Here is a 17,225-nt window from a genome sequence, read left to right as displayed (position 1 = left end):
ACTATGGAACGGTGTGTTTATAAAAAGTCAGGACTGTGGAACGGTGTGTTTATAAAAAGTCAGGACTATGGAACGGTGTGTTTATAAAAAGTCAGGACTATGGAACGGTGTGTTTATAAAAAGTCAGGACTGTGGAACGGTGTGTTTATAAAAAGTCAGGACTGTGGAACGGTGTGTTTATAAAAAGTCAGGACTATGGAACGGTGTGTTTATAAAAAGTCAGGACTGTGGAACGGTGTGTTTATAAAAAGTCAGGACTATGGAACGGTGTGTTTTTATAAAAAGTCAGGACTATGGAACGGTGTGTATATAAAAAGTCAGGACTATGGAACAGTGTGTTTATAAAAAGTTGTTTGAATATTACATGTAATATAGGATTAAGCAAAAACTTTACCATTAAAAAAATGATCATTATCCAACTACCATCTAATTTTGATATCCTCTTAAAATGTTTCAGATTGATGACAAATGAATTATTGTCCCACTTCAACATGAAGGGACCGAGGAGACATGTCTTTTTTACCATTTGGGTGTGCTCCATGGTAAGTAAATGTGAGCAATTCAGACATAGACGATCAGACATTTTCAGTAGATTTTAATTGTTAAAAGACATTTTACTGCGCGTTACTGTTCTGTCGTGTCCTGCATGCCCACATTATGCCAGTCGTTCATTTATTTATTTTCTTCTCTTTTTATGTTTATAGTAAGAAAAGCCAGAAAACTCAGGAGGTTGATGTGTTGCGGGACCTCTGGAAAGTCCTAAAATATGCCTCCTGGTGGAGGAGGAAAACTATGTACATGAGCAAGTTGCCACAAACGTCTTTAACTAGTACCATGGAAATATTCATAGCCGGCTAAGTCCAAAGTTTCTTCAGGAATCTCCTTTTCTAGTTGTTTTCTTTTAAAATCTCAAATTGATAAAGGTTGTAATGCACCAATTCTCTTCACTTCAGATCTGACCGATCACACAACTCTTCAGGAGGGCCACTACGCTCCAGATCTGACCCATCACACGACTCTTCAGGAGGGCCACTACGCTCCAGATCTGACCCATCACACGACTCTTCAGGAGGGCCACTACGCTCCAGATCGACTTCTGTGCTCGGAGGTCCTTGATGAGGACCTACCCAATCACACCACTCTTATATTAATCATTCATAAAATTAAACACAATGGGTCTTTATATACTCTGTGTCCCTGTCTGTGCATGAATTATGAAACAATTACTGTGTACAAAAAATGGTGACGTAGATTTGTTTTTGCTATTGCTTGATCTATTTTAAATGTAAGAATATGTTGCAGATTTAAACTTTAATTGTTGACTATGGAAACACAAATGTAATGAACACTTTTCAATTTCCAACTTTATTCTCTGCAATATTTTTTTTACAGTAGGTAATAAGCTGTAGTCATTACCAGGTTATGATGGTATTAACTATGACCAGTAGGCTACATAATATAGTGGTCACAATTATGACCAACTGGTCGTATTTTGGTCAGACAAATACGTAAAAAAACAACATCCTTTTCCAACTAGAATGAGCAGTCATACTGACGTCTTTTCAACCAGGTTTTGCCCACTGGGCAGGTGTTCAAAAACGCATATCAGACCGAGAACCTAATGTTTAATTCTTAAGTAGTTCTTTGTGAGTTTATAAAACCATCTCTCGGTAGAAGCGACAGTTACGGTTAAAAACAGCTTGATTGCCATAGCAACATCTTTAATTGCCGGCTTCAAGACGTTCCGGAAAGAGTAACTGTATAGGATACTGGACAACAGTTCTTGGGGGGCTCAAACTAAAAAAGCAGGTTTGCGATTTTATTCATACTGGTGATCCTGTGTTTGAGTTGTGTGGTAGCAATAAACAGTCTTATCTCTGGTATATCTTGGCATACATCATTCAAGACGAAGTTTAAATTGTGTGCAGCGTAATGGACATATAATGTAAAATGTCTCAGAAGCTCGGGGGAGTCTCAAGTTGGACTTAATATACCTTGATTGCAGCTCATTTCTGTAATCTATTAGCCAGACAAAACCTGCTGAGTTCACTAAATTGTGGCAAAATGTATCCAAGGATTTGTCCTCATTGTTAGGCTATTTGATGTGTAATTTATATAAATACTGTATATAGCTAGGCTACACTGCATAATGGAACAACGTAAGCTGGTGTGTTGAGGGTGTGCTGACTATTATTTGGCATTAGACTGGTTTTACACACAACTTTCTATCCAAGCTGGGAGAAAGCATGAGGACGGCTCATGTCATGCAGGTTCAGGTGAGCTATACAGGACAGTTGTATTTTTTTAACCAATTGGTTGCCGATTAGTATTCTGTTGTAACGAAAATGTATTTGATCAATCTGCAATGTTGGAATTTCTAACTTTAATTACAGAACAAGTAATTACATTATTGCCGCCAGCCAGCAGTCTAAATCATGGCAGCCTTGCAACACCCTGTATAGCTTAGTGAAATGTTAGGCTTAACATGAGAAAATGACAACCAAATAGGCCTAATAAACATATCCATTAGCTGAAGCAAAGCTATAGGCTACATGCTCGGGCACCACAGAAAGCCTATCATCAATTCGATCAGCCTGGTCTCAGAGAATTTCGTATTATTCTGTACGTAAATCTAAGGACACTCCATTTAGTCTGGTTACATAAGACAGATGGTTACTTGGCGTATAACGCGAATGTCTACCAACCCAAAGGTTGCAAGTTCAAATCTCATTACGGAGATCTTTAGCATTTTAGCAACTTTAACTACTTGCTACTTAGCATGTTAGCTAACCATTCCCCCAACCCTTTAAACTAACTCCTAAACGTAACCCTAACCCCTAGCCTAGCTAATGTTAGCCACCTAGCTAGAATTCATAACATAACACGTATTGCAAAATTTTAACAATGTGCGCTCTGCATATTAGTAACATATTATACTAAATGGAGTGTCTCGGATTTACATACAGAACAATACAAAATGCTCTGAGACCAGGTTGATTCGATCGGCCGCTGCATAGACACGTCGCAATTTCAGCACCACGGACAGCAATCTGTAGTCTATACTTTGTGAATGGCTGTCTGGCTGACGCATTCGATTTTTATTTCAGGGAGGAGAGGGGGACGAACTCCGACCCTTCGAGGGGTCCAGAGACACTGCCTTGCGCCAGCAAAACTACCTCTACCGCATGCAGATATAAACATGATATCCATGAGTTCATCTTGACTCTGGGGAAGTAGAGAAAGGGCGTAATTGCCAAAATCCTGAAGTATCCCTTTAAACCCAAATGTACTACCCCAGTGAAGATGAAGGTGACCTTTTTAATAATAGAGTACCATGAAATGAGTACAGCAGTGTTGAGGACATTTTTGGCGTTTTTGTTATGTTACGTTTTTGTTAAGATATAAGCACCTCAACCTTTCAGAAACCTCTGGCAGCGCCGGCACATCTACAAACTACAAGGAAGTTGAAGTTCTTATGAGGAAGTTTGTTGTTTTAGTCCAGGACGGTCATTCTCCGTTAACCACTTCCTTACAAACAGGAAGCAGTCTCTGTATCAACCAGACATACAATATCTCTATGGTAACATCTCACATCTTCATAGAATCTACCCCATAATGATAAAGCCGCCAACATTTGTACTAGATTACAGCCACTTATCAAACCAAATTAATCATCCCTTAGGACTTAGTTACAATAGAGTGCTGTCTGAAATACAAATATCACAAATATGTCCACTCTCCCTGATTAGATTGGTTGAGTTCCCCTGCTCAGACGTTGCATGCATCAACCAATAGTTGCGTGCCGTCGAGCTCCAGATTGCTATAACATATGATGTGGTTGGCTGATACTTAAAATACCTATCCAGACGTTGTAAGATATGGCATGCGTCAGCAACGCCTGGACAGAGGAACGCGCCAATTAGAAGAACAGAGGTTTGGGGTGCTGGGTCCCGCCCTCCACAGATATCACCAGGCATTCGTACCAAAAAAAGGCTTCTTGAGGTAGAAGATTCCCCCTAACCACAGATTTAGGATCAGATACCCCCTATAGCCAATCCTAACCAATTTGGGGGGGTGAAGAATATCTGACACCTGATCAGTGGTTATGGGCCAACTTCCCAGAGTGGCATGTTGGGGGTCCTACACAGGACCAGGTCTGCCCCCGTCACCGCCCGAACCCCCAGATCTGCCCCGTCCACCAGGGGCCTGAGATCTCATGCTGTGCCATGCCTTGACCAGTGGCTCCCTTTTCCTCCACATCAGCTTGTGGCCGTATGCTACATACCACCTGCAGGAAAGACAGTATGGATTATAGTCATTCATCAATATTATTTAAAATAGAATAATAGCAGATGCTTTTAGTCAAAGCGACTTGCGTTTTACGTATGGGTGGCCTTGGGAATCGAACCCGTAATCTTGACGTTGCAAGTTCCAACTGAGCCATACAGGACAACTATATTACTTACTACTAAACTAAAATAGGACCACTATTTTATTTTTATTAATTACTATTATAAATGTATTATATTCAGTGAAATTCAGTCTAATTAAGATGGCTTTAAATGAACACAAAACAACTAGTCTAATCATGGATGATAATATAGAGATATCATGAATGAGGTGGCCAGTGTCATAGGGGAATTATGGTATTACAAGGTGTCCGGTGTCATAGGGGAATTATGGTATTACAAGGTGTCCGGTGTCATAGGGGAATTATGGTATTACAAGGTGTCCGGTGTCATAGGGGAATTATGGTATTACAAGGTGTCCGGTGTCATAGGGGAATTATGGTATTACAAGGTGTCCGGTGTCATAGGGGAATTATGGTATTATAAGATGTCTGGTGTCATAGGGGAATTATGGTATTATAAGATGTCCGGTGTCATAGGGGAATTATGGTATTACAAGATGTCCGGTGTCATAGGGGTATTATAAGGTGTCCGGTGTCATAGGGGATTTATGGTATTATAAGGTGTCCGGTGTCATAGGGGAATTATGGTATTATAAGGCGTCCGGTGTCATAGAGCCTCATAATACCATAATTCCCCTATCTAATTTGACCAGATCTACATCCTAAAAGGTCCTGAAATCACTGTCTTAATAGTCTTTGAATGTGCAACTATTTGCGGAAATTGTTGTCGTAATTGAAAAAGGATACAAAATGTATGTAATTTCACAGTCAAACAGAAGTCACATTTTCCCCATCTCTCACTTGTGGATATGAATCACCTCACTAATATTGGCTTGGGGATACGGCTATGCATGGTACGTGAAATCAATTGCTTTACAGATATTTTACAGATACAGATATGCCATTTGGGCTCTGGTGAGTCCAGTCGCCCATTTCTGCAGTGATCAAATACTCACACTCCGAAGAGGGCTCCTCCAAGGTGAGCCGCATGATCAAACAGCCTCCATCCCATAATGAGACCCGCTGCATCCATGGCAACGATCGCTTTCAAGGCCTAAAAAAAGAGCAATGCGCGCGCGGTAAGACTCTGCCTCCCACATCCGTTTATATACACACCACATCCGTTTATATACACACCACATCCGTTTATATACACACACCACATCCGTTTATATACACACACCACATCCGTTTATACGCACACCACATCCGTTTATACGCACACCACATCCGTTTATACGCACACCACATCCGTTTATACGCACACCACATCCGTTTATACGCACACCACATCCGTTTATACGCACACCACATCCGTTTATACGCACACCACATCCGTTTATACGCACACCACATCCGTTTATACGCACACCACATCCGTTTATACGCACACCACATCCGTTTATCTACACACCACATCCGTTTATCTACACACCACATCCGTTTATATACACACCACATCCGTTTATACACACACCACATCCGTTTATACACACACCACATCCGTTTATACACACACCACATCCGTTTATACACACACCACATCCGTTTATACACACACCACATCCGTTTATACACACACCACATCCGTTTATACACACACCACATCCGTTTATACACACACCACATCCGTTTATATACACACCACATCCGTTTATACACACCACATCCGTTTATACACACCACATCCGTTTATACACACACCACATCCGTTTATACACACCATTGAATTTACAATGAATAGACGTGTTGAGTGCAGATGAACTATGTTATATACATTGTTTTCACATACCCCCCCAGTCTTTCATTCACAGACACTTTTTATTGCTCTCCTGTTTCCCTCAGTGAAGATGAATGGAATTTTGTTACCGCTGCTTTGCTTGAGGTGTTCATACACCCCTGCCACAAACACATCACATCACTCACGTTGCCTGCAGTGAAGCTGACCATGGGCAGGAAGATGATACCCAGTTTGGCCTCGGGCATCTTGGTGCAGACCGCGGCCAGGACCGTCATGATGGCCCCTGACTGGAAGTCAAATCACAGGAAGTGACGTCAGAGCCCGGATCAGGAAGTGACAGAGCCAGAACCGACCACAGTAATAAACAGAGGGAGACGTGAGTAATGTTGATTATCACTAAACTACCAACTCCCATTTTGTCATGCCATAATCATAACAACGTAATGTGTGTATGTTTCCTGGTTTAAAAAAATCACGGTACGATATTCTTTGGTCCTACAGTAATGAACAAGTGCACAGTAAAGTGTACCACCAAAGGGGGACATGTGAGGACTCTTACCGCCCCAAGAGAGGGATGCAGGCGTCCCGTACTGGTCTTACACACGTAGCTCACCATAGTGGAGATCACACCTGACAATGAAGAGAGATGAGGGTCAACAGCAGTCTCTGAAAATAACCTAACATATACACTCAAACACACGCAAATTGACAGACATCACACACACACACACACACACACTATGTAGGCTTGTACCAGCAGAGAGGTAGACAGCGAGGAACTGCTCCTTCCCCAGGAGAGAGACGATGCTGGAGGAGAAGGTCCACAGGACGTACATGTTGGCCGCCATGTGGATTATAGAGTAATGGCTGAAGGTGGAGAGGAGCATGGGAAGGCACCGCGTCTCTGGGGGGAAGAGGAAGGGAGAAGCGCGTCAGTCTTATCATTGAGCAAAATTAAAATGGAGGCTAACAGTATTTTTTTTTTTAAACAGATCTGCTCTTTCTCTCCAGGAAAATGTATCCCCTTATGTGTGTTGATAATGCAGGCTTTCAGACTGAAGTCCAGGAGAACTATAGGGAGGAGGGAGTGTGACTATTAAAACAAATCAATGTAGAGTTGGGAGGGATTTCTAAATCGACCAAAAATAACAACATTATTCAGCTGCATTGAAATGACTCAACCCCAACGGACCACCACCACACACAGAAACAGTACTTACTGGAGGCTGGGTTGGCAGTAAAGTACTTGACCATGGATCGTTGCATGGAGGGTATTCGCCAACAGCAGAGCACCACAGCATTGACCGCTATGATCCCTATCACAGAGAGATGATGGGAACAAAAAGGTTAGAGGATATTAAGAAGGTAGCTACGAGAGAACGGGCCACATCTGGACAGAGAGAACACTTATGGATATAGGCTAGTACAGACGGCATAATGCACAGGGTCATGTTTGGTAGGCACCAAATGTAAGAAAACAATGTCAAACGTTTACTATCTGAACACGTCCAATAAGAAACGCTCATTATCATTTTTCGTTCTACGCTGTGTCCTAATGAACATTACCTTAATTCCATGGCATGATGCAACTAAATTTCAACTCATGCTTTGAACATGTATGCCTTTGCTGGTCCTAAGGCAGCCTCTCTATCTTGTTGACCGTAATACCCTCTCAATTCAGGGGTAAGCAACAGCCTGCCACAGTGTGTTCAAGCTTTTGCTCCATCACTAACACACTACAAATCAACTAATCATGGCCTTTAAAATTTAAACCATAGACCACTTTAAATTAGGCGTGTTAGAGCTGGGCTGGAACGACATGTGAAGCACACACTGTGGTCCTCCTGGGCCGTAGTCGCCCGTTCCTCCCCGTTATCCATCACCCTTTCAGGGATCCTTACCGGTGGCCATCTGCTGACCCTCAGTCAGGCTGCTCCAGAAATCGTCCACAAAGGACATGAGCAAGATGACCTGTTTCTGGAAGTCTGTTAGCTGGTTCCACCAGTTGTGCCAGTATGTCATGTCTTGCGATGCCTAGGATCCAAAATACAAGAGGAGACACACATTTGTCATTTTCAGGGTTTGGACAGACAGTGGCAAGTCAAATTCAAGGACTGTCAAATACTTTTTCAAGCACTAATATTTATTTTCAAGGACCATTCATTTGTAATAGTTCATATTATGCAATTGTTTCTAGACGCAACAGATGGCAGTATATCACCACAAAAAAAAACATACTATTCATCACTACCTAACAAGTTTTACTCAATAACAGTGGTGGAAAAAGTACCCAAGTGTCATACTTGAGTAAAAGTAAAGATACCTTAACCTAAAATGACTCAAGTAAAAGTGAGAGTCACCCAGTAAAATACTACTTGAGTAAAAGTCTAAAAGTATTTGGTTTTACATATATTTATTTATCAAAAATGTATTTGCTAAAATATACTTAAGTATGAAAAATAAAAGTATAAATCATTTCAAATTCCTTATTATGCTAATCAGACTGCACAATTTTCTTTTTATTTACAGATAACCAGGGGCACAATCCAACACTCGGACACAATTTACAAATTAGTTTAGTGAGTCATCCAGATCAGAGGCAGTAGGGATGACCAAGGATGTTCTCTTGATAAGTGTGTGAATTGGACCATTTTCCTGTCCTGCTAAGCATTCAAAATGTAGCTAGTACTTCTGGGTGTCAGGGAAAATGTATGGAGTAAAAAGTAGATTATTTTCTTAAGGAATGTAGTGAAGTAAAAGTTGTCCAAAATATAAATAGTAAAGTACAGATAGTCTGAAAAACGATTCAAGTAGTACTTTAAAGTATTTTTACACCACTGCTCAATAATACGTGTTTCCCTACATACATGAGTGGTAAGTCACGACTGATTTCCTCATATGAACTGTAACTCAGTAAAATCTTTGAAATTGTTGCATGTTGCATTTATATTTTTGTTCAGTGCACATGTCAAAGGGGCCTGGCGGGTCATCCAGACAAAGGAACTGTCTGACCGCTTCACTGTGGGGGAAAGGTTAAAGGTCAGAAAGATGACATGGACATCCTCCAAAATAAAACTGTCTTTACATTTAAATAGTCTTAAAATTTCAAGTCCCACAGGCTGTCTCAACACATAATGACATGAGAGTGAATTCTGGCAGTATAAAATTATCTTATTCGACTCTGAAATGTTGTGTTCTATACCCATTTGAAGAGAAACAAGTTATTAATGTGTTTGATAAGATTCTCTCAGGGGACCCCACATGGGTCCTGGCCCCCTAGTTTGGGAACCACTGTACTACTAACCTCTCTCCCTGCTTGCTTCACTGCTTCCTCTCTCTGTGTATCTCCTTTGCCTCCTTCATTGCAGCCTGACTCACCACTGTCTGTCTCACTACTCTCTATAAAGAAAAGGTATTTTGTTATGAGAACTTTGTTATGAGCCCATCTTTTGATTATAGCCATCTTAATTTCAGTCAACTGCTCCTGCTAAAGTCAGGCTCTGTTCACCGTTAGCTTCCAACTTCATCCTTCTAGCCAGCTAGTTATAGCTAGCTAGCTGGCTAAAAGACAGAGCCCTTGAGCTAGCTAGACATCTGACTGAAATATCAGCAACTATTTACCAGTTGTAGGGGGGAGGGGGGGGGGGGGGGGGGTTGTTTGAAGGATGTCTGTTGAGACGGCAGGAGTCGAAGGATGTTAAAATAATTCCCACTGTCAGCGGCGTCTCTCTGCTACTTGCCCACTGTAGGTCTGGGCTGAGGTAGTTCATTTCACCTCTTGGCCTATGTTTCTCTTTGGACAGAGTGGAGAATGAAAGCGCTGCTCAAAAAGGGACAATCCGGAGGGAGCAGGCGAACATAACGAGAATACATGAATCATTCGTGAATCACTCGTGAATCATTCATGATTCCACTCGTTCGTAGAGGTAGAGGATGCACATAGAACTCAGATCAAGAATCCTTCTGAGCGATGATCAACACTGGGAAAGCAATAATAAGTGAATAAACGATAATGAACAAAAGGAAAGGTGAATAAACGACGTTCACCCTCCAGCTACATCCCTGGTTGGTTCTGGCAAAACCCATTCATAAAAATCAATATCCTGCCAGGCAGGTTTGAATCTATGGGGCCTCCCGAGTGGCACAGTGGTCTAAGGCACTGCTTTGAATGATTCATGTATTCTCGTTATGTTCGCCTGCTCCCTCCGGATTGTCCTTTTTTTGAGCAGCGCTTTCATTCTCCAGGGTTTGGTCGGCAGGGATGTTCTTGTCCCATCGCACACGAGCGACTGGCAGGCCAGGCGCAATGCACGCTGACATGGTCACCGGGTGTATGGTGTTTCCTCCGACACATTGGTGCGGCTGGCTTCTGGGTTAAACGAGCAGTGTGTCAAGAAGCAGTTCGGCTTGGCTGGGTTGTGTTTCAGAGGACGCATAGCTCTCGACCTTCGACCTCTCCCGAGTTGCAGCGATGGGAAAAGACTATAACTTGGGGAGAAATAGGGTCAAAAGTTGTTTTTTTTAAAGACAAGAAAAAAAAAGATTGGATTCTACATTTGCCCGGCATTCTAGCTATCGATGTGACGTTTTGGCAGCACCTAATCAGTCAGTTCTGTACCTGCCTGGTTGAGTGGAAGTGTGGGTTAATGAGTTGCCTGGCAACCCAACCAGAGTGCGAAACACGTGAGGAAATAAAACTCAGTAGTCTGCCTGGAGATTAATTAGCAAAACCACTAAATTGTTCTAATATTAACATATTTGACCATTTTCTGTTCTCCTCTTTTAATTCAAGTACTTTTCAAGTACCAACTTGAGAAAATGTCAGATTTGAGGTATTTAAGTTCCAAATTCAAGCACCTTAAGCATCTTGTACAAAACCCTGCATTTTGTCACACATATAATACATCTCCATCACACTCTTACCTTTCCGCTTTTCTCCTGCTCAGCCTCGTCCTTGGCCGTCTTCACTCGTGACTTCAAGGACTCGTATTGCAAGATGGCGGCCGCACCAAAGGAGCACCCTGTAAACTAACATGGAGTCAGACAAGCTTACCTTCCTTTTTCTTGGACTGCCCACCGTGCAGCTTTGTTCACTGGATGAACATGTACTTGTAAGTTAAAGACATTGAGTTGCATGTTATACAGCTGAAGTCGGAAGTTTACATACACCTTAGCCACATACACTTCACAATTCCAGACATTTAATCCTAGTAAAAAAATTCTGTTTTAGGTCAGTTAGGATCACCACTTTATTTTAAGAATGTGAAATGTCAGAATAATAGTAGAGAGAATGATTTATTTCAGCTTTTATTTCTTTCATCACATTCCCAGTGGGTCAGAAGTGTACATACTAATTGAGTGTATTTGGTAGCATTGCCTTTAAATTGTTTAACTTGGCTCAAACATTTTGGGTAGCCTTCCACAAGCTTCCCACAAGAAGTTGGGTGAATTTTAGCCCATTTCTCCTGACAGAGCTGGTGTAACTGAGTCAGGTTTGTAGGCCTCCTTGCTCACACACACGCCTTTTCAGTTCTGACCACAAATATTCTATAGGATTGAGGTCAGGGCTTTGTGATGGCCACTCCAATACCTTGACTTTGTTGTCCTTGAGCCATTTTGCCACAACTTTGGAAGTATGCTTGGGGTCATTGTCCATTTGGAAGACCCATTTGCGACCAAGCTTTAACTTCCTGACTGATGTCTTGAGATGTTGCTTCAATATATCCACATCATTTTCTTTCCTCATGATACCATCTATTTTGTGAAGTGCACCAGTCCCTCCTGCAGCAAAGCACCCTCACAACATCATGCTGCCACCCCCGTGCTTCACGGTTGGGATGGTGTTATTCGGCTTGCAAGCCTCCCCCTTTTTCCTCCAATCATAACGGTGGTCATTATGGCCAAACAGTTCTATTTTTGTTTCATCAGACCAGAGGACATTTCTCCAAAAAAGTACGATCTTTGTCCCCATGTGCAGTTGCAAACCGTAGTCTGGCTTTTTTATGGCGATTTTGGAGCAGCAGCTTCTTCCTTGCTGAGCGACTTCTCAGGTTATGTTGATATAGGACTCATTTTACTGTGGATATAGATACTTTTGTACCTGTTTCCTCCAGCAACTTCACAAGGTCCTTTGCTGTTGTTCTGGGATTGATTTGCTCTTTTCGCACCAAAGTACGTTCATCTCTAGGAGACAGAACGCGTCTCCTTCCTGAGCGGTATGACAGCTGCGTGGTCCCATGGTGTTTATACTTCCGTAATATTGTTTGTACAGATGAACGTGATACCTTCAGGCGTTTGGAAATTGCTCCCAAGAATGAACCAAACTTGTGGAGGTCTACAATTTATTTCTGAGGTCTTCGCTGATTTCTTTTGATTTACCCATGATGTCAAGCAAAGAGGCACTATGTTTGAAGGTAGGCCTTGAAATACATCCACAGGTGCACCTCCAATTGACTCAAATGATGTCAATTAGCCTATCAGAAGCTTCTAAAGCCATGACATAATTTTCTGGAATTTTCCAAGCTGTTTAAAGGCACAGTCAACTTAGTGTATGTAAACTTCTGACCCACTGGAATTGTGATACAGTGAATTATAAGTGAAATAATCTGTCTGTAAACAATTGTTGGAAAAATTACTTGTGTCATGCACAAAGTAGGTGTCCTAACCAACTTGCCAAAACTATAGTTTGTTAACATTAATTTGTGGAGTGGTTTAAAAAACGAGTTTTGATGACTCCAACCTAAGTGAAATGTAAACTTCCGACTTCAACTTTAAACGATTCGCTATGTTAAATATGAATACTCAATGAATACATATGAATCAAATGCATGAAAACTATAGAACGGTGACTTCCCATATGACCATTTTTTGGGAATAAAGAAGTCTGTCTTACTAGAACCTACCCCTATTGTGAACATAAAGGGCTTGAACAGCTTCCCCGTACGCCTGGGGGCCGCGCCAGGGGGTGGGGGTCCTGTTTTAGGGGGCACCGCTTTCCGAGACACCATCGCATCGGCAGCCTCAGAGGGGGGAGGGCCTGTTTCTTCTGGGATGCCCCGGTCCCTCTTCCATGTCTCTGGTTTCCTCGCTTCTTTCCGGAAACCACACCTCTGCTGGGGGTGGAGGTTGAACCTTTAGAAGGGTACACAGGAAGACAACTTGTTAACACACATTGGTTGGGAACAGATGATCCATAGATCTACAGATTAAGCAGATGTGTGGATGTTTTCATTCATCTTTTCCTTGGTTTCATCCAGATGAGTAGGTCATTGGTCACAGCTCATCGAACGCTGACGAAATGGGTTTTGCAAGAATACTATATCTCATTGTACCTCAGGTCTCTACTGCTGATGCACCCTCTTGACCTTAACACTGGCCACGCCCCACTGTTTGGTAAGTTCCTAGCAGCCACAATGCGGATGAACGTTAAGACCTAGGGAAATAGTAATGGCGTCTTTTTGTAGGCACTAACTCTGCCATGGTTCGTCGGACAAAGCCTATAGAGAAATGAATGCCGTTTTTGTAGGGTTTTTGGATAAACACTGAGAATAATGTTTGTGGTAAAACGAGTAACGTCTGTGGTACAAACAGGCTTAGGAGATCTTATAAGTTTTGGTCCCGTGTGGCTCAGTTGGTAGAGCATGGCACTTGCAACGCCAGGGTTGTGGGTTCAATTCCCACGGGGGGACCAGGGTTCAATTCCCACGGGGGGACCAGGATGAATATGTATGAACTTTCCAATTTGTAAGTCGCTCTGGATAAGAGCGTCTGCTAAATGACTTAAATGTAAATGTTTTGTTCTATGACATCAGCTAATATTCAAACATCGTTTTATGCTTTGTTTTTTACTATTGACAGTTACAGCTGATTTCGGGATTGTATATCGATTTGCTCACCTTAAATAATTATTCAGAGTTTTGTTTCAGTCTCTGAATTGTTTCATCAAAATTTCGACGCCATCTCCTGATATCAAGCCATAAAAACTACAATCCATCTCCGTCCGAGTTTGAGGTAGGGAAGAGTGGAAATGGTGGAAGCAGAAGTATCGTTTGAAGCTGAAAGCACGTCGAGTACAGTTGGCGAGAAAGATGAGTGGACAACAGTGAAGTCCAAGAATGGAGCAAAAAACAAGTGATCAGGAGACACTTATTGTGAAGAAGGTGGATTTTATAGCATTTATAGCCACAGTTATTAACTGTACTGCACAAGAGTCGAATAAACAACATATCTGCAGCCGATAAGCTTTTGGGCCTCCAAGACTTCACAGGCAGAAGCACTGCAAGGACTTATTTTATGAAATTTTTTCACTACAATTACTACTGTCCGCCACCTACTGTACAGGTGGGTAATAAAGATCCCAAAAGGAGAAAAAGCAGGGTAAAAAAATACAAAATATAATTATAATAATAGTAGACTTTTTTTTATGAATTCAAAATTCAAATCAGCCTGCTTTTCTGTTTTAATCAGGTCCCTACACAGGCTCAGAAGGATCTTGTGATGGCGGGACATTTCCTGGCGACTGTAGTTAATGTAATAAAATAAGTCCTTGCAGTGCTTCTGCCTGTGAAGTCTTGGAGGCCCAAAAGCTTATCTGTTGCAGATATGTCGTTTATTCGACTCTTGTGCAGTACAGTTAATAACTGTGGCTATAAAATTTAAAACGATGTTTGAATTAATCTGAAACCAGAATATGAATGGTGAATTCGCTTCCAGACACGGAAGCTGTGTTGGAATACCCATACTAACATACTGTATACTACATACTTAATGAGTATATACTACATACTATTAGTTCATTTTAGTATACCGTAAACAAAAAGTATGCTTTCAGTTGAGCGTACTAGCTCTTCGCCTGTCTACCGGAAGTTGATGCTGTTGCTATGCAACCTCTTGCTAGCTAGTTAGCAATAACACAAGACTAGTTAGACATCTTACGACTTCGGGTGTGTTCTGTCAGATTGTAAATTCAGAGCGTTGTCAGATTGCACTACGACTATACCGTTTAGCTAAGCTAAGAATGACGGGAATAATCAAGTCAATAAATGTTGGGTAGTTAATATAGCCTATAGTTAATATACTGGCAAGTTTGATGTATAAGTAGCTAGCTAACATCCCGGTACATACTGCTGTAATGATATGCTATGTGGTTCGTAAGGACAGCGTAGCTAACAAATTGTCAGCCAACATAACGTGTAAGGTAACTTATTTGAAAAGTCATTACTTTATTACATTGCTCAACATTTGTCCTAATTAGTTAAAGCAATGATTTTTGTATCCGCTCTCGTCGGACTTCGGCTGCATATTTTCCGCAAATCTGAAAACGATGTGAAGCCACACCCATTTGCTGATTAATTGCATTATGGGCCTTAAAGTATGGAAATAGTGTCCTCTGCGTGTATACGTCATATTTTGTTTGAATTTAGAATGACATCTGGGAACTTCTGGCATACTAACTATATCCATACTATGACAAATAAGCATACTATATACTCAATTCACGTCAGAAATAGTATGGTTAGTGCGGTTTCGACACAGCTGGAGACTCCTTCTCCTCACCACTATTGCATATTCCTTGCGTCCTCTCTCCTTCTCTAAACCCATTGGAGGAGAAGGTCAGAGGGGTGGGACCTCTGGCTTTCTCATCCAATGGGTTTTGAGAAGGAGAGAGGACGCGAGGTGCATGCAATTGGGATCTTTCCCTAGTCTATGTTGCAGATATTTCTTTGCGTTTTACCATTAATTTATTCCTCAAAAATCGTGGATACATAATAACAGCGTTGTGACGGACTAGGCCTATTTTGCAAAGCAATAGCCAAACACAATAGAGTGAAGTGTCGTTATGCTGACTAGATTTGAATGCGACTGTCATTGGGCTTGTTCAACATTGCAGCCGACAGTGTAGGAGACTGCCGAACGACTGATCAACAAATCACCATACATCATAAATAACTACTCATTATTATGTGTAGGTTAGTCAGTCAGTGACCATTACCCATTATTCATCATGGATTTGATGCTCTCGAACACGGCCAGTTTCATTCTAAATAAATGAGACAACCGTACAGCTTTGATATTGAACAAAACTACAATTGTAGCAATAGTATTTAAACGCTTAACTACCGCAATTAATGCAGTAAAGTTGTCTAAAAATGACAGTCAGAAGATGGTTAGGTAACCAGCGCAACAACCAATGTCGTAACTTCGTCGTTGTTCGCAATAATGTTCCAACGTGAATATATCGCGCAACCGGGTCTCCATTGCTCACCTGCTACCTCTCGAAACTGTGGAGACAGAATTTATACATTCTGTTTTGGTCCATTTGACAAAATATCCTCTCCACGCCATGTTTATGACCCCAACCCAACGTCGCACAACCGTCACTGCCGGGTTGGGACAAAGATCTTATGGTTACCGAGATCACAGACACAGTCTGTAGCGGAGAAGGGTAGGTTATCTTAGAATTCTAGAACATCTTCGTTCGGATTAAGTGCTGAGTAAGAAGGTCTATCTTGAACAGAGAGCTACACTTTACAGTATAATTCATTTTCTGCGTGTAGACATCAGACATGTGCAAATGTGAAATCTTTGTGCAATTCCCCCCAAAATATAGGAAAACAGAACTGAGAGTAGTAGACAGTCGAACCACCTCATGTTAGTAATATTTATCATATTTTACTGCCCCCTAGTGGGAAATGTTCTAACAACTGTGCAACATCTGGCTGAGGACCAAAGAGATGTGAGAATATGGAAGTTGGTCGAGCGAGAGAGAGGTGGGGAGAGGGAGCAAGGGAAAATGTATAGGCTTTATTCATAGGACCACCAGGAGAGGAGTGTTGTCTCGACTGGGACGAGGTTAAGAGTATCGACCGCCCTGGGCTTGATTATTGGCACCTGGACAGACTCCACAAAGTTTTCACAAAGCTTGCCAATGATCCCAGAAATAGGTAGGCTAAAGAAGGTGGAATTTACCTCTAGAATAGCTGCACTGCAGTCTTTGAAAAAGGAACTGCCCCACACCATTGTGCCACCCCACAACTTGCACGTCACATGCTTGGCTTGCTCAGAGCTTGCTAC

The 17,225-nt window shown here is 41.8% G+C and overlaps 1 protein-coding gene across 1 annotated transcript; it reads right to left on the bottom strand.

Annotated features, from left to right (window-relative positions):
- Positions 1-578: 578 nt before the first annotated feature.
- On the bottom strand, positions 579-16,520 carry LOC120020733 (presenilins-associated rhomboid-like protein, mitochondrial). The gene is made up of 10 exons (XM_038964468.1): positions 16,417-16,520; positions 13,055-13,283; positions 11,076-11,180; positions 8,054-8,186; positions 7,373-7,468; positions 6,907-7,056; positions 6,712-6,782; positions 6,338-6,439; positions 5,368-5,465; positions 579-4,288 (listed from the first exon to the last, which is right to left on the bottom strand). The coding sequence occupies exons 1-10, from the start codon at positions 16,494-16,496 to the stop codon at positions 4,141-4,143; spliced, it is 1,212 nt and encodes a 403-aa protein (XP_038820396.1). The 5' UTR covers positions 16,497-16,520; the 3' UTR covers positions 579-4,140.
- Positions 16,521-17,225: the final 705 nt, after the last annotated feature.

The sequence above is a fragment of the Salvelinus namaycush genome, chromosome 25 (assembly GCF_016432855.1).
Source record: "Salvelinus namaycush isolate Seneca chromosome 25, SaNama_1.0, whole genome shotgun sequence".
NCBI lineage: Eukaryota > Metazoa > Chordata > Actinopteri > Salmoniformes > Salmonidae > Salvelinus > Salvelinus namaycush.
This window is presented reverse-complemented; position numbering and strand designations above follow the sequence as displayed.